At 42.1% G+C, this 26203-nt stretch overlaps 2 protein-coding genes across 2 annotated transcripts in view; one reads left to right on the top strand and one right to left on the bottom strand.

Annotated features, from left to right (window-relative positions):
- LOC127906866 (uncharacterized) overlaps nucleotides 1-25389 on the bottom strand; it is a 233884-nt gene extending 208495 nt beyond the window's left edge. The window contains exon 1 of the mRNA XM_052460675.1: nucleotides 25209-25389. The gene's annotated coding sequence lies outside the window, so the exon portion shown is untranslated. The remainder of the gene's footprint in view (nucleotides 1-25208) is intronic.
- Nucleotides 6078-9646, top strand: LOC118387510 (G2/mitotic-specific cyclin-B1-like). Its single transcript, XM_035775943.2, has 9 exons — nucleotides 6078-6236; nucleotides 6522-6656; nucleotides 6750-6866; nucleotides 7030-7212; nucleotides 7321-7479; nucleotides 8237-8473; nucleotides 8563-8703; nucleotides 9075-9185; nucleotides 9301-9646. The coding sequence occupies exons 1-9, from the start codon at nucleotides 6216-6218 to the stop codon at nucleotides 9403-9405; spliced, it is 1209 nt and encodes a 402-aa protein (XP_035631836.1). The 5' UTR covers nucleotides 6078-6215; the 3' UTR covers nucleotides 9406-9646.
- Nucleotides 25390-26203: the final 814 nt, after the last annotated feature.

Raw genomic sequence — 26203 nt, 5'->3', positions numbered from 1 at the left:
CCACCTTTACTCCACACACAGAGATGCATACAAACCGCTCCCTCACCCTCCATTTGGCAAATCTGACCATAATTCTATCATTCTGATTCCTGCTTACAAGCAAAAATTAAAGCAGGAAGCCCCAGTGACTCGATCAATAAAAAAGTGGTCAGATGAAGCAGATGCTAAGCTACAGAACTGTTCTGCTAGCACAGACTGGAATATGTTCCGGAATTCCTCTGATGGCATTGAGGAGTACACCACATCAGCCATTGGCTTCATCAATAAGTGCACTGATTATGTCATCCCCACATTGACCGTATGTACATACCCCAACCAGAAGCAATGGATTACAGGCAACATCCACACTGAGCTAAAGGCTAGAGCTGCCGCTTTCAAGGAGAGGGACTCTAACTCAGAAGCTTATAAGAAATCCTGCTATGCCCTCCGACGAACCATCAAACAGGCAAAGTGTCAATACAGGACTAAGATCGAATCGTACTAGACCGGCTCTGATGCTCATCAGATGTGGCAGGGCTTGCAAATCATTACAGACTACAAAGGGAAGCACAGCCAAGAGCTGCCCAGTGACACGAGCCTACCAGATGAGCTAAACTACGTCTATGCTCACTTTGAGGCAAATAACATTGAAACATGCATGAGAGCACCAGCTGTTCTGGAAGACTGTGTGATCACACTCTCCGCAGCCGATGTGAGTAAGACCTTTAAACAGGTCAACATTCACAAGGCCGCAGGGCCAGACGGATTACCAGGACGTGTATTGTGAGCATGCGCTGAACAACTGGCAAGTGTCTTCACTGACATTTTCAACCTCTCCCTGTCCGAGTCTTTAATACCAACATGTTTTAAGCAGACCACCATAGTGCCTGTGCCCAAGAACACTAACGTAACCTGCCTAAATGACTACCGACCTGTAGCACTCACGTCTGTAGCCATAAAGTGCTTTGAAAGGCTGGTAATGGCTCACATCAACATCATTATCCCAGAAAACCTAGACCCACTCCAATTTGCATACCGCCCCAACAGATCCACAGATGATGCCATCTTTATTGCACTCCACACTACCCTTTCCTACCTGAACAAAAGGAACGCCTATGTGAGAATGCTATTCATTGACTACAGCTCAGCTTTCAACACCATAGTGCCCTCAAAGCTCATCAATAAGCTAAGGACCCTGGGAAAAAACACCTCCCTCTGCAACTGGATCCTGGACTTCTTGATGGGCCGCCCCCAGGTGGTAAGGGTAGGTAACAACACATCCGTCACGCTGATCCTCAACATGGGGGCCCCTCGGGGGTCTGTGCTCAGTTCCCTCCTGTACTCCCTGTTCACTCATGACTGCACGGCCAGGCACGACTCCAACACCATCATTAAGTTTGCCGATGGCACAACAGTGCTAGGCCTGATCACCGACAACGATGAGACAGCCTATAGGGAGGAGGTCAGAGACCTGGCCATGTGGTGCCAGGAAAACAACCTCTCTCTCAACGTGATTCTCATCAACGGGGCTGCAGTGGAGCAGGTTGAGAGCTTCAAGTTACTTGGTGTCTACATCACCAACAAACTAACATGGTCCAACCACACAGATTTGCCAAATGGAGGATAAGGGATGGGCCTTGTATGATTTTCTGTGGGTAAAATAAAAGTGGTCTAGAGTTTTAGCGCACCTTGTGGTGCAAGAGACGGGTTGGTAGAAGTGAGGTACACGGTTTTAAGTCAACCTGCTTTAAAGTCTCCGCTCAGTGGTGTGGTTTCTTGTTTGTTTATGGCCCCATACAGTTCATTGAGTACCAGAGTGGTGTTGGCATGTGGAGGAATGTAGACAGCAGTGATCATTACGGATGAGAACTATTTTGACCATGAGGTATTCTGTATCACGTGAGCAAAAGTTTGAGATTTCCTTCATACTTGAAGCAGCACACAAGCTGTTATTTATGAAAAAACACACTCCACCTCCTTTCGGTTTCCCCGAAGCCGCTGTCTGATCCTGCATGGAGAATCCACGAGTACTACGTGCATAGCTTCAAATTCCAGACACATTTCAGTAAGACATGTAATATCGCAGCTTTCAAGTCTCTGTGATAGGAAACCCTTGAACTAAGCTCATCCATTTTATTCTCGAGCGACTAGACATTTGCCAATAGAACAGAGGGGAGCTCCGTTCGGTTCTCTTCTTCACCTTCATTCCAAACAAACATTATCAAGAACGCCTAGCCCTAGCGTGACCATCTAAATTAACTAGCTAGCTAGGCTGTTGGCTTGTAAAAGACAAAGAAAGCTAAAAGTGTTTTTATGAATTGCTCATGAATTTAAATAGCTAGGCAAATACACAGCTAATTTAGCCATCTAGCTCGGCTAATGTTGCTAACTAACCATGAGCTGGCTAGATAAGTGTACATTTAAAACTTGCCCAAGACAGTTCACAGAATTGTCCATTTAAACAACTTCAGCCAATTTATTAATTACAACATTTTGTTAACATTAGATAGTTAATCCAGAGATTCTTAACTTTGCCTCTATTCAGCAGACTCATCCAGATCATCATGGCCCTGAATGATAAGCCTACACGAAACAGTTCTTATTTGCAGGGTTTCTAAAATTCACAATGCATCAAATTAATGGTGGACAACTTATTAGAACCATTTCCGTGTCTGACCGCTAGGCTTTATGGGTATTATGACTCATACTTCTTCTTCTTCTTTGGTATTATGGCAGTGCGCAAACAAATGTTATAGGTGCGTGCTGTCACCTACTGTATTGGCTGTGTGTCAGCCTACTATTCTGTAATATGATTTCATTACAATTTGTGAAAATAAAAATGCCCTACCAACTAACCCTACACCCATTAAAACGTCAATCATTATTCCACTACTTTGGCCCCATCTGATCCTACACCAGGCTAGCAGCCTGGGAGGGCAGGACATATTGTACACAAGTACTTCTCTGCAGCTGCCACCACAAAATCTGTCCTCCGTGATTTACATAGGCTAAAACTGCTTCTCCAATAGAAATCCCGGATCACACTTGCAGGCAATGTCATAGCAACATTGGCTAGATACACGTCATTGGGTCTAAGTCGTCTCGTGCCGAACTGCGCATATGTAGGGCATTAAATCAAAGGCACACCTCCAATATAAATTGTTTTTGACAAAAATGAAAAAGTGTCAGTTTGTCACTTTCACGAGGTTTGAGTAATAACATGTTCAACTACTAAAGACATTGGCTCGAATCTAGGCTGTGGCTTTAGATTTAAAGAAAATGAACAACTAGAGGAAGAATGTTTCACTTATCTCATTGTTTGGTCTGTTTCGCAAGCATTCCCAATTGTATCCACTTTTTGTTGCATTTTTTTATCCAAAAGATTCAAGTAATTCATTTGTAAACTTGGAAAGAGAGAACAACCTCATAATATAACAAAGTGTTCTTCATAAGTCCAAGTAAAGGAAGTGGAATTGCTTTGCAAACCTTCCTATATTCTCTGAGTAATATTAACCTGAAATTTACCAATGAACTCATCAAACGGCAAAAACTCCCCAGTGTTGTCTACCAAATCACATACAACATGAATACCCTTGTCAAACTAAAGGCCTTTGAAAACGGATTTCCTATTAACTTGAATAACTCTATTCTTCCAAGTCAATGTTTTGTGTGGGGAAACATTGTGCTTGAATACCATTTTCCAGAAAAATAACATATGATGGTGAAACTTGAGATATCACGTTGCAGCCACTGACTTAATGAAACTCTCATATAATTAATCATATTATCGATGTTTAAAGATTCTCTATCTGACACGTTTTTAGTGATAACAATTCATAAATATTTCACTTCATTTTTAACAGGTATGGAGGCAATGTTAACGGAGTCACAGCAATTAATTGGCATGAGATCACATTTGTTAAGAGGTTTAGAAACTCTGTGGTAATATCACAACGTTTTTAATGCCGCAAGTCGGGTCTAGGAAACTCAAAATGTTCGACTTACTAACTGGTTGAATGTGCCACGTGTATAACTACATCCAGATAGCAAGTAATACATTTCAAAGTAAACCTAGTTCCGACTAGCACATGAATATGGCATTAACCATACCGTATAATATATGCCATTTAGCAGACGCTTTTATCCAAATACCGTCTTTGGTAATATGATGCCACGTTCACTTGCTAGTCGGACCTGGATAACGTGTTTGTTGTTGTAATGCCCCGTTAACAACAACTGGGAAATCTCTGACTTCCGACGTCAATTCATCCAAGACAACTGGGAACTCGGAAAAACGAGCTCTGACTGGGAAAATGTATTTTTGAACGGTCATCCAACTCGGAATTCCAAGTCAGGAGCTCGTGCCTCTTTCTAGCGCTCCAAAATTCCGACCTGAAGATCACTGACGTCATGATTCAACCTAGTTTTTTCCAAATCAAATAAAATCAAATTTTATTTGTCACATACACATGGTTAGCAGATGTTAATGCGAGTGTAGCGAAATGCTTGTGCTTCTAGTTCCGACAATGCAGTAATAACCAACAAGTAATCTAACTAACAATTCCAAAACTACTGTTTTATACACAGTGTAAGGGGATAAAGAATATGTACATAAGGATATATGAATGAGTGATGGTACGGGGCAGCATACAGTAGATGGTATCGAGTACAGTATATACATATGAGATGAGTATGTAGACAAAGTAAACAAAGTGGCATAGTTAAAGTGGCTAGTGATACATGTATTACATAAGGATGCAGTCGATGATATAGAGTACAGTATATACGTATGCATATGAGATGAATAATGTAGGGTAAGTAACATTATATAAGGTAGCATTGTTTAAAGTGGCTAGTGATATATTTACATCATTTCCCATCAATTCCCATTATTAAAGTGGCTGGAGTTGGGTCAGTGTCAATGTCAGTGTGTTGGCAGCAGCCACTCAATGTTAGTGGTGGCTGTTTAACAGTCTGATGGCCTTGAGATAGAAGCTGTTTTTTAGTCTCTCGGTCCCAGCTTTGATGCACCTGTACTGACCTCGCCTTCTGGATGATAACGGGGTGAACAGGCAGTGGCTTGGGTGGTTGATGTACTTGATGATCTTTATGGCCTTCCTGTAACATTGGGTGGTGTAGGTGTCCTGGAGGGCAGGTAGTTTGCCCCCGGTGATGCGTTGTGCAGACCTCACTACCCTCTGGAGAGCCTTACGGTTGAGGGCGGAGCAGTTGCCGTACCAGGCGGTGATACAGCCCGCCAGGATGCTCTCGATTGTGCATCTGTAGAAGTTTGTGAGTGCTTTTGGTGACAAGCCGAATTTCTTCAGCCTCCTGAGGTTGAAGAGGCTCTGCTGCGCCTTCTTCACGACGCTGTCTGTGTGAGTGGACCAATTCAGTTTGTCTGTGATGTGTATGCCGAGGAACTTAAAACTTGCTACCCTCTCCACTACTGTTCCATCGATGTGGATAGGGGGGTGTTCCCTCTGCTGTTTCCTGAAGTCCACAATCATCTCCTTAGTTTTGTTGACGTTGAGTGTGAGGTTATTTTCCTGACACCACAGGTCCAAGTTGTCCAAGTTGTCTTTAAAGCACCATGTGCCACGTTCAACCAGTTAGAAAGTCTGAGATTTCATAGGGTCCATGATTTCCAGGGTATGTGGGACGTCCCTACTCCATTGACGTTGAAATGTAAAATGGTTAAGGTAAGGGAATCTGGTTAGGGTAAGATTTAGGGTGGGACATCTGATCCCAGATAGCAACAAACTAGTTTCCTAGTTCCGACTTGAACGTAAACGCACCATTAAGACCGTAAATACTCAAATAAGTCCAAAGTGTACACTTGTATTAGATAAAAATACAGGTTAAGAAAATCAGCTACAAAGGTTTATAAGAATCTTTGGGACATGTCATCTATATAGTAACACAAACCTCAACTAAATTGTACATGAACTGTAAATACAATACAGTGCCTTTGTTTTGAACTGGATAACTTGCTTCGTATTTATAAGGTGGCGGAAGTCTTTAAAAAAAACAACTAGATAAATCCTGTCATGTGATTACTGGTCGTCCTAGGAACGCATTCTAATCACGTGCTTGTCATCCAATCAGATGGCAGCGCATTTTGGAACGCAACGAATGAAATTCGAGTAAACCAGGATTTAAACTACGGCTATTCACCCTTAGAAATTGTGTGCAGTAAGTGTATTCTCTTTCACCGAAGCATCGTAAATTTAGAAATGGCTCACCGTATGACCAGAGTAAGTTGTATTTTTCAGAAATTGTTTTGCGCTACTATATGTTTGGTTTATTATAGCTATTTGTGTTACGTTTGCAACTTTTTCATTGCTTTTGTTTAGAATTCAAGCTTAAATGCAGAGGAGTGACTCGCCTCGTGCCTCAGCAAAAATGTTTTGCTTCTTCCTTCTCTGACGTTATTGTTTACTCTTTCAGTATGCTATATCGTGTTCTATTTTAATAAAATATTATTCTACATGGTTCCCTTTTAAAAAAATGTTTTTTAATATATTTGTTTATTCCTGTAGAATCGTCTGGGTTCCTCCGAGAACCAAACTGCCCTGCCAGGCAAGGTAGTTCTGGGAACCAAGCCTACACTGAGAACACGAGCTGCGCTTGGCGAAATCGGAAATGTTGGAGTCCCCAGACAGACTCTGAAAAAGGTGACTTATATTTTCGGACAACTTCACAATGCATAGGTCTCTAGCTACCCTGTTTCTAGTACTAAAATACGGTGCTTCATTTTTATTCTACAGGGTGCAAAGGCAGAACCCTCAAAGGTGGTTGAGAGGAAGGCCAGCACACGGTTGGCGACGGTCCCTGAAGTCCAACAACCCCCAAAAGTTATTTCCCCAGTTAAGCTGGAGGTTCAGGTGAGGTTTCTGTGGCAAAGGGAAATAATTTGTCTGCTTGTGATTTCTTTGTAATAGCCTTCAATCTGCTCAACTTCATGCACTATCATGATTAGACATTGTTCACCACCATACCCCACATTGAATATTTAACACTAGTGTTTTTTAAAATATATTTTGTCAGGTTTTCCCTGAGCCATTGTCTCCCACAGCAATGGAGACCTCTGGCTGTGCTCCCATTGAACTGTGCCAGGCCTTCTCTGATGTCCTACTTAATATTAAAGATGTGGATGCTGATGACTATGACAACCCCATGCTCTGCAGTGAATATGTGAAGGACATCTACAAATACCTTCAAAAACTTGAGGTTGGTGTATTATGTTTCTCAGCTGAAAGCCACGGTCCAGGAAATGTATTTTATTGTCCTGCATGTGCCTGTTGCTTACATATCCCTTTGTCTTGTCTCCCCTCAAAGGTTGATCAGGCTGTTAAAACCAAATATCTGGAAGGACAGGAAATTACAGGCAACATGCGTGCCATTCTCATTGATTGGCTCGTCCAGGTCCAAATCAAGTTCCGCCTGCTGCAGGAGACCATGTATATGACTGTGGGAATCATTGACCGCTTCCTTCAGGTAATTTGTTTGACCTGTTGTCCTAGCCACCCTGATGATAAATTACTGCCAGTGAACTACAGTGTAGCAGGAATGTCACAGCCCACCAGTGGGCTTACTTGCTGACCATGTTTAAATGTACACACTTCTGGATGGTAGCTCATATCCCGCTTAAGGTCTTATTTGGGATAAGCTGTTTACATGCACCTTTGATAAGCTGCTCAAGTAGCCATGAATAAACAGGTTCCTTGTAAGTTCCTAGGTTTAATGGTAACTGTAATACGGACACTGACTGTAGGTGTAAAACTTCTCATGTGTAGCATAATATTAACTCTTGCAGCACTATACATTTATTGCACTAAAATGATGCACCATGTGTTTATTTTGTCTCACACATTAGTGGAGAAATGTGACTCTTACATCTGCATTCTCAATAGATGCTGAATCATCTTTGACACTTATGCAAGCAGACAGTATTTCAACTACACAAAATATCCACTCAAGACTTTTCTCTGCTTTTAATTTCCTTAACGGGTCAAACTGATAATCAGTCCTGTGCCAAATCTTTCCATTTTTTTTTTGGCATTTTTTCCCCGGGCTGTAAACATTGACTAGGTTACTAATGTGCTCTATTGCCATAAGGTATTATTCTGGTGAGCCCTACTTCATTTATTTTTCTAGGGCAACACAATAAGCCAGAAGTGGCATGTATCTAACTATAGTTGACAGATGGCCTACCAACTTGTGGAAATTATAAGCAAAAAATGGTCTCCAACAGGATAACCCAGTGCCCAAAAAGCAACTTCAGTTGGTTGGTGTGACTGCCATGTTCATCGCCTCCAAATACGAGGAGATGTACCCTCCAGAGATCGCAGACTTTGCATTTGTGACTGACCGGGCTTACACCACTGCCCAGATCAGGGACATGGAAATGACGATACTGAGAGTGCTGAAGTTCAGCTTTGGCCGCCCTCTCCCCCTCCAGTTCCTCAGAAGGGCCTCAAAGATTGGCGAGGTATACGAACCCCTTCAACACTGACACTCAATCTGTATTGCCTACAGTCACACCAGTTCTAGAATCAAAATGACTAAGTCTCTCTACAGGTGACTGCTGAGCACCACACCCTGGCAAAGTACTTGGTGGAGCTCACCATGGTGGACTATGAGATGGTGCACTTCCCTCCCTCCCAGGTGGCCAGTGCAGCCTTCGCCCTCACCCTGAAGGTCTTCAACTGCGGTGACTGGGTAAGATGTCCTTCAGTAACTGCTGTGGGTGTCTATTTTCTGATTGGATTCCACCATATTTGCTTCTGGTCTCTGATCAGTGATTGTGGGGAAAGAAGCCCTTTGTTTATTTAACTAGGCAAGTCTGTTAACAATTTCTTATTTACAATGATGGCCTAACCTGGGCACCGCTGGGTGAAGTGTGTGCCACCCTATGACTACCAATCACAGCTGGTTGTGATACAACCTGGAAGCGAACCATGGTCTGTAGTGACAACTCTACCACTGAGATGCAGAGGCTTGGACTGCTGTGTCACTTGGGAGCCCTTGTTGTATACCAGGTCACTGCATTACTTGATCTTGTCACTTACTGCCTTTGTATCCTCTCCCAGAGTTCCACACTGCAGCATTACATGAACTACACCGAAGACTGCCTAGTCCCGGTAATGCGGCACATAGCAAAAAATGTTGTGAAGGTGAACGAGGGACAAACTAAGCATATGGTGCGTAGAGGAACCGCCTTATTAGTGAATGCTGTTAACAGCTCTTTAAATGCACCTAATTGTAAGACCTCATCTTCTACAAAATGACCTGTGGCCATTTGTTTTTCTTTTGCAGGCAGTTAAGAATAAGTACTCTAGTCAGAAGCATATGAAAATCGCCACCATTTCACAGCTGAAGTCTTTGCTGATCAAGGACCTTGCAAAGCAGCTCACCCTATGAGATGCCTGACAGCACTGCTGATTGTACTGTACAGAATGTATGTAACTTATGTGGTTTTAACAATTATGGGAGAAACATTGGTGTTGGGTAGTGTACAGCTTGTGTTCCCAAACCTGGGTTTAGACCATTCCAGTAATTAAATGCTTTGACTTAATCTAGGTTTGTTCTACCCTCTGTGATGTGTCTGATCAAGACTGTATATTCAAGTAATGCCAATAAACATTTTAACATTTTAATTCTACTTTGCTATACAGACACTATGGTTAACCTTTCTGGCAGAGTGTAGGAGTGGCAGTCTTTACCAAGGATCACCTTCAGTGCTCGGTTCTCTCCCCAAACAATTTTATTAGCTGGTTTTAGGCATTAAACTTTCTAATGACTCTTTGTTAATTGATGCTGGGTGCTATAGTCCTCCATCAGCACTGGCCTCTGCCTTAAGCTCTCCTTGGCTCGTTGACATTATCCTCACATAGTCTGGTGTTTTCTGTAAACCTTAATGATCAGGTTTACACCTTGCAGCCTGTTTGTCATGGCTTTACAGTGAAATGTGCTTTCCTGATCTGTCAGACTCTTGCTTAAACTTTAATGTGCAAGCTTTCATGAAATGGCCTCCGGTATTGAAGACGCTTGGACCTTTTTAATTTAAAATATTACTTTGCCTCAATTGCATTTGGTGACAGGCTCGCCATACTCAGGCTGGCTCTCGTTCAGGCAAATGAGGAATGTGTTCACTCAGGCTATCCAGAAGGCCAAAGTTTTTTTTTTTTTTTAAAGGAGCAGTTCTCTCTGGGTCTAACCCTAAGATGTTCTGGAAAATGGTTAAAGACCTGGCTAATAAAACCCTTACAGCTGCCCATGTCCCTTAAAGTTGGTTGTTACTGACAAGAAGCACATGGCTGAGGTCATTAATGACCACTATTAAGTCAGGATTCCTATTTGACGCAGTCTTGCCCAATCAACATTTCCTCATCTCCCACCCCATGTAATGTGACTCTCCCCAATGCTTCTCTCCCCCTGCCCCGCAACAGTTTTCCTGTAGGCAGTCACTGAGTCCGAGGTGCTAAAGAAGCTCCTTAAACTTTACCTGTAAAAACCATCTGGGTCAGATGGATCCCTTTAAGGTTGCTGCCCCTATCGCCCAACCTCTTTATCCTGTGGGAGGTTCCAATTGCTTTGAAGGCAGCCACGGTTTGTCCTTTATTTAAAGGGGGAGATCAAGCTGATCCTGTTATAGGCCAATTTCTTTTTTGCCCTGATTTATCAGTGTTGGAAAAACTTGTCAATAATCAACTGGCTTTTTGATGTCTATAGTATTTTCTCGAATATGCAATTTGGTGTCTGCTCAAGTTATGGATGTGTCACTGCAACCTTAAAGGTCCTCAATGCTTAGAATCAAGGGCAATGGTGACATCAATGTGCTGCTATTTTTATTGACTTAGCCAAAGCCTTTGCTACGGCATTCCATTCTTGTGGGCCGGCTAAGGAGTATTGGTGTTTCTGAGGGGTCTTTGGCCTGTTTTGCTGACTACCTCCAGAGTGCAGTGTATAGTAAATCTGTTCTTACCCACTGCCTGTCACCAAGGGAGTACCCCAAGGCTCGATCCTAGGCCCCACGCTCTTAATTTACATCATCGGAGCTTAGGCAGTAGGAAGCTCTCATCCATTTACATGCAGAAAGTCTTATACTCAGCTGGCCTCTCCCTGGATTTTGTTAAATGCTCTTCAAAGTGTTCTTAGTGTCCAAGCTTTCTCTAACCCTGTTCTGAACACCTTCATAAACAAAGGTAATGTGGTTTGGTAAAAATGCCCCTCCCCACAGGTGTAATTACTACCTCAGGGTTTAGAGCTTGAGGTAGTCCCCTCATGCAAGTACTTGGGAGTATGGCTAGACGGTACACTGTCCTTCTCTCAGCACATACCAAAGCTGCAAGCTAAGAGCTAAAATCACTCTTTCACCACAGCTGCCAAACTAACCCTGATTCAGAGGACCATCCTACCATGCTAGATTACGGAGACGTGATTTATAGATCGACAGGTAAGGGTGCTCTCGAGCTGCTAGATGTTCTTTACCATTCGGCCATCAGATTTGCCACCAAAGCTCCTTATAGGACACACCACTGCACTCTATACTCCTGTAAACTGGTCATCTGTATACCCATCGCAAGACTCACTGGTTGATGCTTATTTATAAAACAGTCTTAGGCCTCACTCCCCCTTTCTGAGATATCTACTGCAGCTCTCATCCTCCACATACAAAACCCCTTCTGACAGTCACATTCTATTAAAGGTCCGCAAAGCGCACACATCCCTGGGTCACTCGCCTTTTCAGTCTGCTGCAGCTAAGCGACTGGAACGAGCTGCAACAAACACTCAAACTGGACAGTTTTAATTCTCAGAGACTCCATCATGGACACATGCTGACAGTTGTGGTTGCTTTGCGTTATGTATTGTTTTCTCTACCTTGCCCTTTTTGCTGTTGTCTGTGTCCAATAATGTTGGTACCATATGTGCTGCTACCATGTGTTGCTGCCTTGCTATATTGTCTTAGGTCTCTTCATGTAGTGTTGTCTCGCTTGTTGTGATCTGTGTGTTGTCATATCTCCGTCCCCGCAAGGAGGCCTTTTGGTAGGCCGTAATTGTAAATACGATTTTTTTTCTTAACTGACTTGCGTAGTTAAATATGTTTTAAGTAGAAATATATCGTTCATTTTGAAGGAATTCATATTGCACAACTTGGTCTTGTAACTGCAAGTGTCCACGAGAGGGAGGTAGTGCTCTGGTTACAGTCCTATCTTGGTGACTGTTTAGTGATCTGCTAGAGTAGTTCTGACATGCCCACAACCTGCAAGTGCCATGCAGCTAATTTCCTTTTGATGCTTGACTGCGGGGCACATTTAGAATTCGCCACCGTAAAACTAGTCTAGTCCAAAGATTTTGTTGGCAGTCACTGTAAATAAGAATTTGTTCTTAACTGACTTGCCTAGTTAAAAGTAAAATGTAAGTGAGGAATGCAACTGCTTCTGCCACTTGATGGGTTTAGAGGGGAAATGGCAGTTCAGGTCATTAATGGTGTTCACATGCCTTTAAGATGCCACACCTGAAGGCTCTTTGCTGGCTACACGTGGCTGTGCTAGCCGAGCTGCTCCTTTTCAAGGCCTCATCACTGCAGTCTTAAAGAGCAGATATTCAGGTCAGATCCATTCCACTAGTCAAGCCCCATTCTGGCTTCTGATTCCAGTAGACATGTTTTGTAAATTAACATGTATCCATCCCTTTTGTCAATGAAAATTGATTTTATTTTGTAACAGACCCATTTTCTTAGTGGATAGGCTTGGATAACAAGGGGTCAACAGCAATTATCTGATTCCATAGTCATAACTGTTTATAAATCTTAATTCCAAGTGGATGTAAATTGAGATCTGTCTAATTCAGATTTAACAGTAAGACATTTCCTACACATCCAGTTACCCTAACAGCCATTCCAATGAGTTTAGCCTACCCTTTGTTCCTAAACTGGAATATGTGAGTTCAATGTCACCTGTCTATTTTCTGGTACTGCTTTTTTGCTAGGGCGTTCCATTGCAGACAAGGCTGTAGACTAAGAGCTACTTGACTATTCTTGGAATATGAGGATTCCATTAAAAGAACAGGCAGATGCACAGGACTCAACCCGTCCTGGAGAAAGCAAGCGGCGTCAATTACAATTGATCACATCAAGCCTCAAGTATTTAAGGCCAATGGACACAGCAGAGGGGGAGAAGTTCACTTTAGCCCATCCACAGCTGCACACCAGGGGACCTTATGCAATGACCGACGAGGGGATTCGCAGAGCTTATGCTGTACAAGACCACCTGTCATCCCACAGAGGCCCTTCACTGTATCCATTATGGCCATCATAATTGCATCTGTTGACAGCTCTCAAACTGTTTGTTGGACAACCGCTTGTCACCAAATTAGAAATATTTCAGTAATGTTTTTGTTATTTGGAATTAAACCTGGTTTACTGTAGTTTGTTGTACAGATCACGTTGCCAGATCCTGACATTTTCTATGTCTACATTAGTAAATATTAAGAACACCATTATTATACCAAGCAGCACTCACTAAATATGTATTTATTGGAGAATTAAGAAAAACATTGCTTTAGTAAATTTGCTTTTAGAACAAATGCAAAGTAGAAAAACAAAACAAAACCTGCTGTCAATGGCAGAGGGGATGTGTTAAAGAACATCTATAGGTTCATCTTTTTAGCTCTACCTTATGCTACTCTTCATAGGGACAGATGATCATTAGTTTCGGTTACCCTAGAAAGCTGTGCTTTTAAACCCGGCCCATGCTGAGAACTCATGCTTGAAGGGTGAGGTCATGAACGGGCAGCAAGATCAGTTTACAAGACATATTCCTTCTGTGGAGCTTGAAAACATACGGTTGAAGCCGCCTGGACCCCTGGATCTTTGGCCTTTAGCTTTTTTGTGGAAATTTCATGGAAAGCAGTTGTAGGCTAGAGTGGGGTAAGTTGAGCCACGTTTGTTTCTAAGAAACCATACACAAAATGTATAAGTTTACCAAATTTAGGAACAGGTATCATGGAGTCTGAAGGAAGAAACCACATGGAAAAAGTGGTAAGCAAGTTAGGGAACAAAACAAACTAGCTTTACACCAAGTCAAATTAATTTGTGTTAGAGATTTTATGATGCTTGTATCTAAACCAAAGTAGATAGTTGTAATATTGTTCTATACATCAGTTGGGGTTTCTATAAGCTTTAATATGAGGTCCTAAACCTAGCATGAAAGTGCATCATTGTAACTATCTGGGATATGAATCAAAATGTTTGCCTTGGGGTAAGTTGAGCCAATAGCAAGTTGAGGATATGTAAGTGTTTTCTTCCCAGGTGTAAGGCAAGGCATTATTGCTGGGATATGAGGTATCAACATGGCCTATCCTATGCAAAAAAAATGTTTAAAAAAGTACTAAGTGTTTGTTAGGTGTTAAGCCTGTGTTAAAATACACTTAAAATTAATAAAAGACAAAGTGATTGTGGTTGTGTTGAATTGTGTTTGGGAAATAAAGATAGACATGGTTTTAAAAAGGTAGTGGTAATATTTAATTCAGTACAGAAATGTGTAGGCGGCTTATTAACTTACCTGGCCCAGGGCTCAACTTACCCCATACCCGGGTTAAGTTGTGCAAAGAGACCACTTTTTTTGGACAAGCTTTGTTTTCAAAACTGTAATGTTCACATGAATTCTGATTATTTCCAGGTAAACGCAACATCCTGAAATATATGTGGATATCTTTGTTAGAAAGAATACTATATTTCCTGAGACGAAGTGATGCTGAATGTAAAAAATTGTTATATTTACCCCACTCTCCCATATGACATAGTGGAATCGTGGAGATGAGTGACCACATAACTGTAGTGATGAATGACCTCTCACTCATTAACCAGCGTATTATTGTTGAATATTGAATAACAACAATATATCATGTCAAAACTGTGAAGTTCACACTTGGAATGCCCCAGAATTACATCAAATTACACACTCATTACATCAAATTACACACTCATTACATCACATTACAAACTCACTGATGACATCTTAAAGACACTTTTGGGATCATCTTTATTCAAACATATTCAATCAACACTAAGGCACAAAAACTCATGTCATATTCTATTTTTATTCAAGCCCTCCTCAATAAATTAATTCAAGAGTCAGCATTGAGGTCCAGAAAGAATGGAAAACTTGGCCTCAGAAACCCATTTAATATTTCTGAGATAAACTCAACCAAAGTTGTATTGTCCAAGACCAGAGTCGACAGTTTGGAAGTGTTTCTCAGTCTAAACATTATCCGGGATAGCCAGTGCACCCTTGAGAGAGGATAGCCAGTGCACCCTTGAAAATGAGTCAATACACATTCTCAATTCACAACCACTGTGGATGTGTGTCTCAGTTCAATAATGACAAAGTCAAACAAACACAACCCCATAGAGATGATGTTAGGGTTTCTGTGGGGTGCTAATAGGTATGCAGCTGGCAACCGGACTGAAGTCTCTAGGCCTGAAAGTGAAGCACGGATAAACCAAGGGGGCATTCATTTTCACAATTTATAGATAATAATAAAACAAAAAAATCTGTGTGCTCCCTGAACTTTACAGATCTTTGCTGCTCAATGGCACGTTAAGGAAAGAAAGGCTCCTATTGTGGCCTCAACACTGGTCTGTTTCAACCAGGTGTGAAAAAGCATCACACCTTGGTTCATTCCAATTCACTGAGCAGAACTTTCCTCTAAACACATAACCTCTCTGTTAGAACTGAACGGCAACAGCTCTTTCACCCTCTTTGCCCAAACAAGTTCATACCCTCACATTTGTTGAATAGTACAACATTGATCCTTATACTGCACATTTTCTTACTAAACCAAACCCACTGTTTGTTTGTTGTCTTTGCTCTAAGAACTGAGAACCTCCCAACTCATCTGACTTTGTAACACAACAGATACACTGGTAACAAAGTATTTACATAGTTATTATCTTGTGGAAAATTACTATGCTGTTATCATTGAATAAAGTTTATGATAATGCCATTAGCTTTATAATTGATCAGTCAAATCAGAGCACATTTTTAGCCATTTTTATCCATAAAAATGTGATACATTGACACTGTGTTGCAGTTGTGCTAATGCCTATTTTGCAAGTTAACATGGTTGCGTTTCCAAAGGCAATTCTGATATTTTTCTCACTCTGGAAAAGATCTGATGCGATTGGTCTAAAGAACAATTAGTGGAAAAAAGATCAGAATTGGGCTGCCTGTGTAGACGCAGCCTATTAATACCTTATTATTGTGAGTCGAATCATACTGTTACTTAGTAGCTGTCAAATTTTTAGGGATTAATGCCAATGTACTTTGTTTATGTTTTGATTTGACAATATGTTAAATTATGAGACCAAGAGTGCCTGTAACTCTTGTTTTACTTGATGCTTTTAAAATCAACACATTTTCAAATGGTCCAGCTCCTCTTTCTACAGAAGTTCTTGGAACCACTGGCTTTTGCAATATGACTACATCAAGAAACCTTTAATGGAAAACAGTTTACAACAAGATTTTTTATCAGCCGGAACTATAGGTATTGTTTTTTGTGTGTATTACGCTTGTACAATATTGATCACTTCATGACAATTCCAGCTGGGGGTTTTCTGCAAACTGGCCTTGAACCTGGAATGAACCCTCTTATCAAGCAGTAGGTTTATATTTAGTGCAGAATCTGACAGGAAATGGCAAATTTCCAAAACATATCTTTCTATACTATCAGTCTATCACCACCATGTCCTGTACTGTAATCTATGCTCAAGATAGATCCACTCTTCATTCCCACAACCATATTTCCACCCCAATCCCTATACACGATTTATGAATACCTCATCTGTATATCTATATTCCAGATTGGCTTTGACACGTACACCACAATGTGAATGAGCTATTGGCTCTGACTTCGTAGGATTTCAATTCAACCACATAGTGAAACCATGGTGTAAAAGGCGCCAGATGTTGCCGGAAGTCTATGGGGAGTGATGTAAAGATGCTATATGATTGCTCTTTCATCATGTGGCTCATCAAACAGCAAGGTTCTGTCATTTGACCTTTGGTGAATCAGCTAGCCAAGCTAACACTTCTCCAGTCATGTTATAAATCTTTAGGGCATGTAGGGAGGAGGGGGAGGCTGCTGCTGATACATTTTAAATCTACCTCTGGGATCACTTGACCATCTCCAATGTTGTTGTGAGTGTGTGTGTGGCAGTGGATTCGCTGAGAAGGCCATTGTACCTGGACACTTTCTGTGAGTTTGCTCACCAACCAGAATCCAGTTTTTAGAGAACAGCTGTCCATGCATCATCATAATTCTATTATGAGTTTGAATTGACCCGAATGAGACAACACAATCCATTACCTTTTTCCTTACATAACATGTTGGAGAATTAAATTGATGAATATGTCCATGTAAAATGATTTCAGTGAAAGTTTACTATCATCAACTGGGATGACCTTATTGTAAGAGCATTGTGTTTGGGTAGTTAATTTCTACCCCAAAGCTCGCCAAAATGCTATGTATAGTAGGTGTAATGGAGTAGGTGTTACATAGGCACACAATGCTGAGTAAGCAGTTCCATAAATTGGAATGGGAGGGAGCCTCATTTTTCTTTTTCTTTACATGAAAGGTGGGCAATCCCCTACAAAAGACAATCCCATTACTATCAACATGGTTAAGCTCTTGAGATTTTTTACATTCTTCATCTGTCATCATTCTCTCATAAATGACCTTGAGCTTATATTCCAATACGATCTCCTTCATTAATAAACAATTCTCTCAACGACTATTTCAGTTTGAGTCATTCAGTATAGTGTAGAGGTACTTAACCTTGTTGGAATAGCTCATCCCCTTGCCACGAGGATGTTGTGTGTGAATATTGTCACTGATGGCTCTTCGCTCTGACCAGGACATGAATGGTAAATGACTCTGAGTGAATCAACACAAATCATTTATCAGCTGTTTGTTTTGCTCATTGGTATACAACCGAATATGGGAAACTAATTCCCCCATAGGTGGAATTGCCGTGGGGGATGGGGGGACATGTCCCCCCCAATATTCAGAACAGGTGGTTTCATCGAATTGCAGGAAATTTGCTTTAACTGTCAACTTTGGGCATGAAAAAATGGTCCAACTCCTCTTTCAACATTTTCAAACAGAAATGGGGTGTGCATTTTAAAGTTCATCGATGTATCATTTTGGTAATGCGCACTGTGACCGACATAGTCAGTTCTTTAGCTAAGCTAGCCACTTGAGGCTAGGCAGTAACTTCTCCAGTATGTGTTGACATCATTTCACATGATTTGTTTTTGGATGGAAGCTGTAGAGAAATGGAGAAATGGCACTTCTGTAGCCAAATATCTTATTCGTCCATTTTTGTTGTAGTTTATAAGCATTAAATGACCTGGTATGATGAGTTTTACAATTTAAAGCCATTATTTTTGTGTTTTTCTCAAAGTCAACCTTTAAAGTAACTCCAGTGTTTCCAGATTTCTATGAAATATGACCTAAAATGAATTACAATATAAATGAAATAGTTTTAATTAAGCATGTTAAAAATAAGCTTTTCTGTGTTGGAATGGTGTGGGCGTGTACTGGTCATAAAAAATATTCATGCGATTAGACTGCTGATTGGCAGGTTCATCCTCAGGAGGATGACATCGTCCTCTATGAGATAATAGCAACCATTTATGAAACGGTCTCTTTGAGATACAAGACTGAGGTTGGGTTTTTGAAGTGTTTTTTTCCACTCCAATTTATGCTTTGCCACAAATATAAGTATAGGATGAGTCAACAACATTGTATGGCTATGAGTTAACAGAATATGAACTTTTAAATGTGAGATTTTCATGCGACAGTTACTTTAAAACTGCAACATTTTCTCTCAGCCTTATGGCAGAATGTGTAGAGTAGCAGGAAATTAGCTTTAAAACTGCAAAATGTTCTCTTTTCCTCATGATAAAATGTGAAGAATAGCATGAGATGAGCTATACAACAGCACATTTTTCTCTCTGTTACATTGCAAAATGTGTAGAATTGCAGGAAATTAGCTTTTAACCTGCTAAATGTTATCTCAGGCTCATGACAAAATGTTTGGAATAGCATTATAAAATGGTACATTTTTTTTTTCTCTCTGCCACATGGCAAAATGTATTGAAATGCAGGAAATTAGGTGTTTTCCATAAATATATATATTTATATATATCTCTCCAAAAATTTATATATATATTTATATATATCTCTCCAAAAAGTACTATCTTTGTCCACATGTGCAGTTGCAAACCGTAGTCTGGCTTTTTTATGGAGGTTTTGGAGCAGTGGCTTCTTCCTTGCTGAGTGGCCTTTCAGGTTATGTTGATATAGGACTCGTTTTACTGTGGATATAGATACGTTTGTACCGTTTTCCTCCAGCATCTTCACAAGGTCCTTTGCTATTGTTCTGGGATTGATTTGCACTTTTCGCATCAAAGGATGTTCATCTCTAGGAGACAGAATGCATCTCCTTCCAGAGCGGGATGACGGCTACGTGGTCCCATGGTGTTTATACTTGCATACTATTGTTTGTACAGATGAACGTGGTACCTTCAGGCATTTAGAAATTGCTCCCAAGGATGAACCAGACTTGTGGAGGTGTACCATTTTGTTTCTGAGGTCTTGGCTGATTTCTTTCAATTTTCCCATGATGTCAAGCAAAGAGGCACTGAGTTTGAAGGTAGGCCTTGAAATACATCCACAGGTACACTGTCATAATATAGCTAGTTTGGTTCCAGCTGGATACGTCATTTCCGGTCACAACTTGCAGGCTTGTTTTCGAATTGCTGTGCGTTTTGTTGCCAACCTATTTTGCTACCTGACAACTTTACGAGTTTCACTTTTTAATTACCGTTCATATATTTATTTATTTTTTCCTCAACTTTTTCACTCCGGACGCTTTATCTGGACACGATTCGTCAGGACCTCCAACAGCCGAAGCTAAGTAGTAACATTAACATGATGCCTTCTAATTGCAGCCGCTGTGCTCGCCTTACGGCGAGGATAGCTGTACTGCAAGCCCAGCTTCAGACGCAATCGTTAGGCAAGGGTAATTTCAGTGTAGGAAAGGATGAAACAGCGTCTGTGCCACCAGTAAGTACAGATAGTAGTATAAATCCCCTGGCACAGTCCCCGCAGCCGGACAACTTTCTCACGGTTTCTGGAAGGAAATGCTGTAGGAACGCTCAACCGGTGTCGCTCATTCAGCAGACAGAAACTTTCAACCGGTTCTCCCCATTAAGCAGCGGGTCGGTGTCAGAGGCCGAGTCTTCTCTGGTCTCTACTCCTCCCGTTACGGGGTCTGAGACGCCGAAGCTTCCCACCATTAGCTCTGACAAATTGAAAACTCTAGTCATTGGCGACTCCATTACCCGCAGTATTAGACTTAAAGCGAATCATCCAGCGATCATACACTGTTTACCCGGGGGGCAGGGCTACCGACGTTAAGGCTAATCTGAAGATGGTGCTGGCTAAAGCTAAAACTGGCGAGTGTAGAGAGTATAGAGATATTGTTATCCACGTCGGCACCAACGATGTTAGGATGAAACAGTCAGAGATCACCAAGCGCAACATAGCTTCTGCGTGCATATCAGCTAGAAAGATGTGTCGGCATCGAGTAATTGTCTCTGGCCCCCTCCCAGTTAGGGGGAGTGATGAGCTCTACAGCAGAGTCTCACAACTCAATCGCTGGTTGAAAACTGTTTTCTGCCCCTCCCAAAAGATAGAATTTGTAGATAATTGGCCCTCTTTCTGGGACTCACCCACAAACAGGACCAAGCCTGACCTGCTGAGGAGTGACGGACTCCATCCTAGCTGGAGGGGTGCTCTCATCTTATCTGCCAACATAGACAGGGCTCTAACTCCTCTAGCTCCACAATGAAATAGGGTGCAGGTCAGGCAGCAGGCTATTAGCCAGCCTGCCAGCATAGTGGAGTCTGCCACTAGCATAGTCAGTGTAGTCAGCTCAGCTATCACCATTGAGACCGTGTCTGTGCCTCGACCTAGGTTGGGCAAAACTAAACATGGCGGTGTTCGCCTTAGCAATCTCACTAGGATAAAGACCACCTCCATTCCTGTCATTACTGAAAGAGATCATGATACCTCACATCTCAAAATAGGGCTACTTAATGTTAGATCCCTTACTTCAAAGGCAATTATAGTCAATGAACTAATCACTGATCATAATCTTGATGTGATTGGCCTGACTGAAACATGGCTTAAGCCTGATGAATTTACTGTGTTAAATGAGGCCTCACCTCCTGGCTACACTAGTGACCATATCCCCTGTGCATCCCGCAAAGGCGGAGGTGTTGCTAACATTTACGATAGCAAATTTCAATTTACAAAAAAAAAAAATGACGTTTTCGTCTTTTGAGCTTCTAGTCATGAAATCTATGCAGCCTACTCAATCACTTTTTATAGCTACTGTTTACAGGCCTCCTGGGCCATATACAGCGTTTCTCACTGAGTTCCCTGAATTCCTATCAGACCTTGTAGTCATTGCAGATAATATTCTAATCTTTGGTGACTTTAATATTCACATGGAAAAGTCCACAGATCCACTCCAAAAGGCTTTTGGAGCCATCATCGACTCAGTGGGTTTTGTCCAACATGTCTCTGGACCCACTCACTGTCACAGTCATACGCTGGACCTAGTTTTGTCCCATGGAATAAATGTTGTGGATCTTAATGTTTTTCCTCATAATCCTGGACTATCGGACCACCATTTTATTATGTTTGCAATTGCAACAAATAATCTGCTCAGACCCCAACCAAGGAACATCAAAAGTCGTGTGCTATAAATTCACAGACAACACAAAGATTCCTTGATGCCCTTCCAGACTCCCTCTGCCTACCCAAGGACGCCAGAGGACAAAAATCCGTTAACCACCTAACTGAGGATCTCAATTTAACCTTGCGCAATACCCTAGATGCAGTTGCACCCCTAAAAACTAAAAAAATGTCTCATAAGAAACTAGCTCCCTGGTACACAGAAAATACCCGAGCTCTGAAGCAAGCTTCCAGAAAATTGGAACGGAAATGGCGCCACACCAAACTGGAAGTCTTCCGACTAGCTTGGAAGGACGGTACCGTGCAGTACCGAAGAGCCCTTACTGCTGCTCGATCGTCCTATTTTTCTAACTTAATTGAGGAAAATAAGAACAATCCGAAATTCCTTTTTGATACTGTGGCAAAGCTAACTAAAAAGCAGCATTCCCCAAGAGAGGATGACTTTCACTTTAGCAGTGATAAATTCATGAACTTCTTTGAGGAAAAGATTATGATTATTAGAAAGCAAATTACGGACTCCTCTTTAAACCTGCGTATTCCTCCAAACCTCAGTTGTCCTGAGTCTGCACAACTCTGCCAGGACCTAGGATCAAGAGAGACGCTCAAGTGTTTTAGTACTATATCTCTTGACACAATGATGAAAATAATCATGGCCTCTAAACCTTCAAGCTGTATACTGGACCCTATTCCAACTAAACTACTGAAAGAGCTGCTTCCTGTGCTTGGCCCTCCTATGTTGAACATAATAAACGGCTCTCTATCCACTGGATGTGTACCAAACTCACTAAAAGTGGCAGTAATAAAGCCTCTCTTGAAAAAGCCAAACCTTGACCCAGAAAATATAAAAAACTATCGGCCTATATCGAATCTTCCATTCCTCTCAAAGATTTTAGAGAAGGCTGTTGCGCAGCAACTCACTGCCTTCCTGAAGACAAACAATGTATACGAAATGCTTCAGTCTGGTTTTAGACCCCATCATAGCACTGAGACGGCACTTGTGAAGGTGGTAAATGACATTTTAATGGCATCGGACCGAGGCTCTGCATCTGTCCTCGTGCTCCTAGACCTTAGTGCTGCTTTTGATACCATCGATCACCACATTCTTTTGGAGAGATTGGAAACCCAAATTGGTCTACACGGACATGTTCTGGCCTGGTTTAGGTCTTATCTGTCGGAAAGATATCAGTTTGTCTCTGTGAATGGTTTGTCCTCTGACAAATCAACTGTACATTTCGGTGTTCCTCAAGGTTCTGTTTTAGGACCACTATTGTTTTCACTATATATTTTACCTCTTGGGGATGTTATTCGAAAACATAATGTAAACTTTCACTGCTATGCGGATGACACACAGCTGTACATTTCAATGAAACATGGTGAAGCCCCAAAATTGCCCTCGCTAGAAGCATGTGTTTCAGACATAAGGAAGTGGATGGCTGCAAACTTTCTACTATTAAACTCGGACAAAACAGAGATGCTTGTTCTAGGTCCCAAGAAACAAAGAGATCTTCTGTTGAATCTGACAATTAATCTTAATGGTTGTACAGTCGTCTCAAATAAAACTGTGAAGGACCTCGGCGTTACTCTGGACCCTGATCTCTCTTTTGAAGAACATATCAAGACCATTTCGAGGACAGCTTTTTTCCATCTACGTAACATTGCAAAAATCAGAAACTTTCTGTCCAAAAATGATGCAGAAAAATTAATCCATGCTTTTGTCACTTCTAGGTTAGACTACTGCAATGCTCTATTTTCCGGCTACCCGGATAAAGCACTAAATAAACTTCAGTTAGTGCTAAATACGGCTGCTAGAATCCTGACTAGAACCAAAAATTTGATCATATTACTCCAGTGCTAGCCTCTCTACACTGGCTTCCTGTCAAAGCAAGGGCTGATTTCAAGGTTTTACTGCTAACCTACAAAGCATTACATGGGCTTGCTCCTACCTACCTCTCTGATTTGGTCCTGCCGTATATACCTACACGTACGCTACGGTCACAAGACGCAGGCCTCCTAATTGTCCCTAGAATTTCTAAGCAAACAGCTGGAGGCAGGGCTTTCTCCTATAGAGCTCCATTTTTATGGAACGGTCTGCCTACCCATGTCAGAGACGCAAACTCGGTCTCAACCTTTAAGTCTTTACTGAAGACTCATCTCTTCAGTGGGTCATATGATTGAGTGTAGTCTGGCCCAGGAGTGGGAAGGTGAACGGAAAGGCTCTGGAGCAACGAACCGCCCTTGCTGTCTCTGCCTGGCCGGTTCCCCTCTTTCCACTGGGATTCTCTGCCTCTAACCCTGTTACGGGGCTGAGTCACTGGCTTGCTGGGGCTCTCTCGTGCCGTCCCTGGGGGGGTGCGTCACCTGGGTGGGTTGATTCACTGTTGTGGTCGGCCTGTCTGGGTTGCCCCCCTTGGGTTGTACCGTGGCGGAGATCTTTGTGGGCTATACTCGGCCTTGTCTCAGGATGGTAAGTTGGTGGTTGAAGATATCCCTCTAGTGGTGTGGGGGCTGTGCTTTGGCAAAGTGGGTGGGGTTATATCCTTCCTGTTTGGCCCTGTCCGGGGGTGTCCTCGGATGGGGCCACAGTGTCTCCTGACCCCTCCTGTCTCAGCCTCCAGTATTTATGCTGCAGTAGTTTATGTGTCGGGGGCCTAGGGTCAGTTTGTTATATCTGGAGTACTTCTCCTGTCCTATTCGGTGTCCTGTGTGAATCTAAGTGTGCGTTCTCTAATTCTCTCTTTCTTTCTCTCTCTCGGAGGACCTGAGCCCTAGGACCATGCCCCAGGACTACCTGACATGATGACTCCTTGCTGTCCCCAGTCCACCTGGCCATGCTGCTGCTCCAGTTTCAACTGGCCTGGGCCCTAGGACCATGTCCCAGGACTACCTGACATGAGGACTCCTTGCTGTCCCCAGTCCACCTGGCCATGCTCCTGCTCCAGTTTCAACTGTTCTGCCTTACTATTATTCAACCATGCTGGTCATTTATGAACATTTGAACATCTTGGCCACGTTCTGTTATAATCTCCACCCGGCACACCCAGAAGAGGACTGGCCACCCCACATATGCTCTCTCTAATTCTCTCTTTCTTTCTCTCTCTCGGAGGACCTGAGCCCTAGGACCGTGCCCCAGGACTACCTGACATGATGGCTCCTTGCTGTCCCCAGTCCACCTGACTGTGCTGCTGCTCCAGTTTCAACTGTTCTGCCTTATTATTATTCGACCATGCTGGTCATTTATGAACATTTGAACATCTTGGTCATGTTCTGTTATAATCTCTACCCGGCACAGCCAGAAGAGGACTGGCCACCCCACATAGCCCGGTTCCTCTCTAGGTTTCTTCCTAGGTTTTGGCCTTTCTAGGGAGTTTTTCCTAGCCACCGTGCTTTTACACCTGCATTGTTTGCTGTTTGGGGTTTTAGGCTGGGTTTCTGTACAGCACTTTGAGATATCAGCTGATGTACGAAGGGCTATATAAAAATAAATTTGATTTGATTTACACCTCCAATTTACTCAAATTATGTCAATTAGCCTATCAGAAGCTTCTAAAGCCATGACATAATTTTCAGAAATGTTCCAAGCTGTTTAAAGGCGCAGCCAACTTAGTGTATGTAAACGTCTGACCCACTGGAATTGTGATACAGTGAATTATAAGTGAAATAATCTGTCTGTAAAATATTGTTGGAAAAATTACTTGTGTCATGCATAAAGTAGATGTCCTAATCAACTTGCCAAAACTATAGTTTGTGGAGTAGTTGAAAAACTAGTTTTAATGACTCCAATCTAAGTGTATGTAAACTTCCGACTTCAACTGTATATACAGGTATATTCATTGGGGGGCCTTCCACTTATCCTTCCACTTATACTGTGTTTTTGAAAATACCCCTCCATATACCCCTCAAAATACCTCTCAAGAGAGGCATAGTAAGTAATGACAAACTGTAGAGTTGCACAGATGGGACATGACTTACTGTTTGTCCCCCCTCAATATCAACACCACAATTTTGCCCCTTGAATTCACTCCAATGAGAACAATTCATCTGGAAATGCTCTGTAGTTAATCTTATCCTATAGGATCATCTGTCCACCGCACCCCCAGTCCTTGTGAACAGAAGTGGTGCTATTGATTAGATTAGTCAATAAAAGCTAGTTCCCCCTACTACTATTATACTAATGCAATTAGAGAGAATGTCCCAGGAAGGCATCCTCGCAGGCCAGGTTATAAAGTGCACCAGAGCTCGTAAATTATTCACAAGCCCTTTCACCAGCTGAGGCCTCCATTAGAGACGAGCGGGCGGTGGGCGATGATGTCACACAACCCCATGGAGCCAGACAAGGGCACCTGGGACTGAAACTGAATGATTGAGTCAGTTGTGCACGCGCCGTTCA

Source organism: Oncorhynchus keta, chromosome 13 (genome assembly GCF_023373465.1).
Source record: "Oncorhynchus keta strain PuntledgeMale-10-30-2019 chromosome 13, Oket_V2, whole genome shotgun sequence".
NCBI lineage: Eukaryota > Metazoa > Chordata > Actinopteri > Salmoniformes > Salmonidae > Oncorhynchus > Oncorhynchus keta.
The sequence above is the reverse complement of the archived record's forward strand: the minus strand, read 5'-3'. Positions and strand labels throughout refer to the sequence as shown.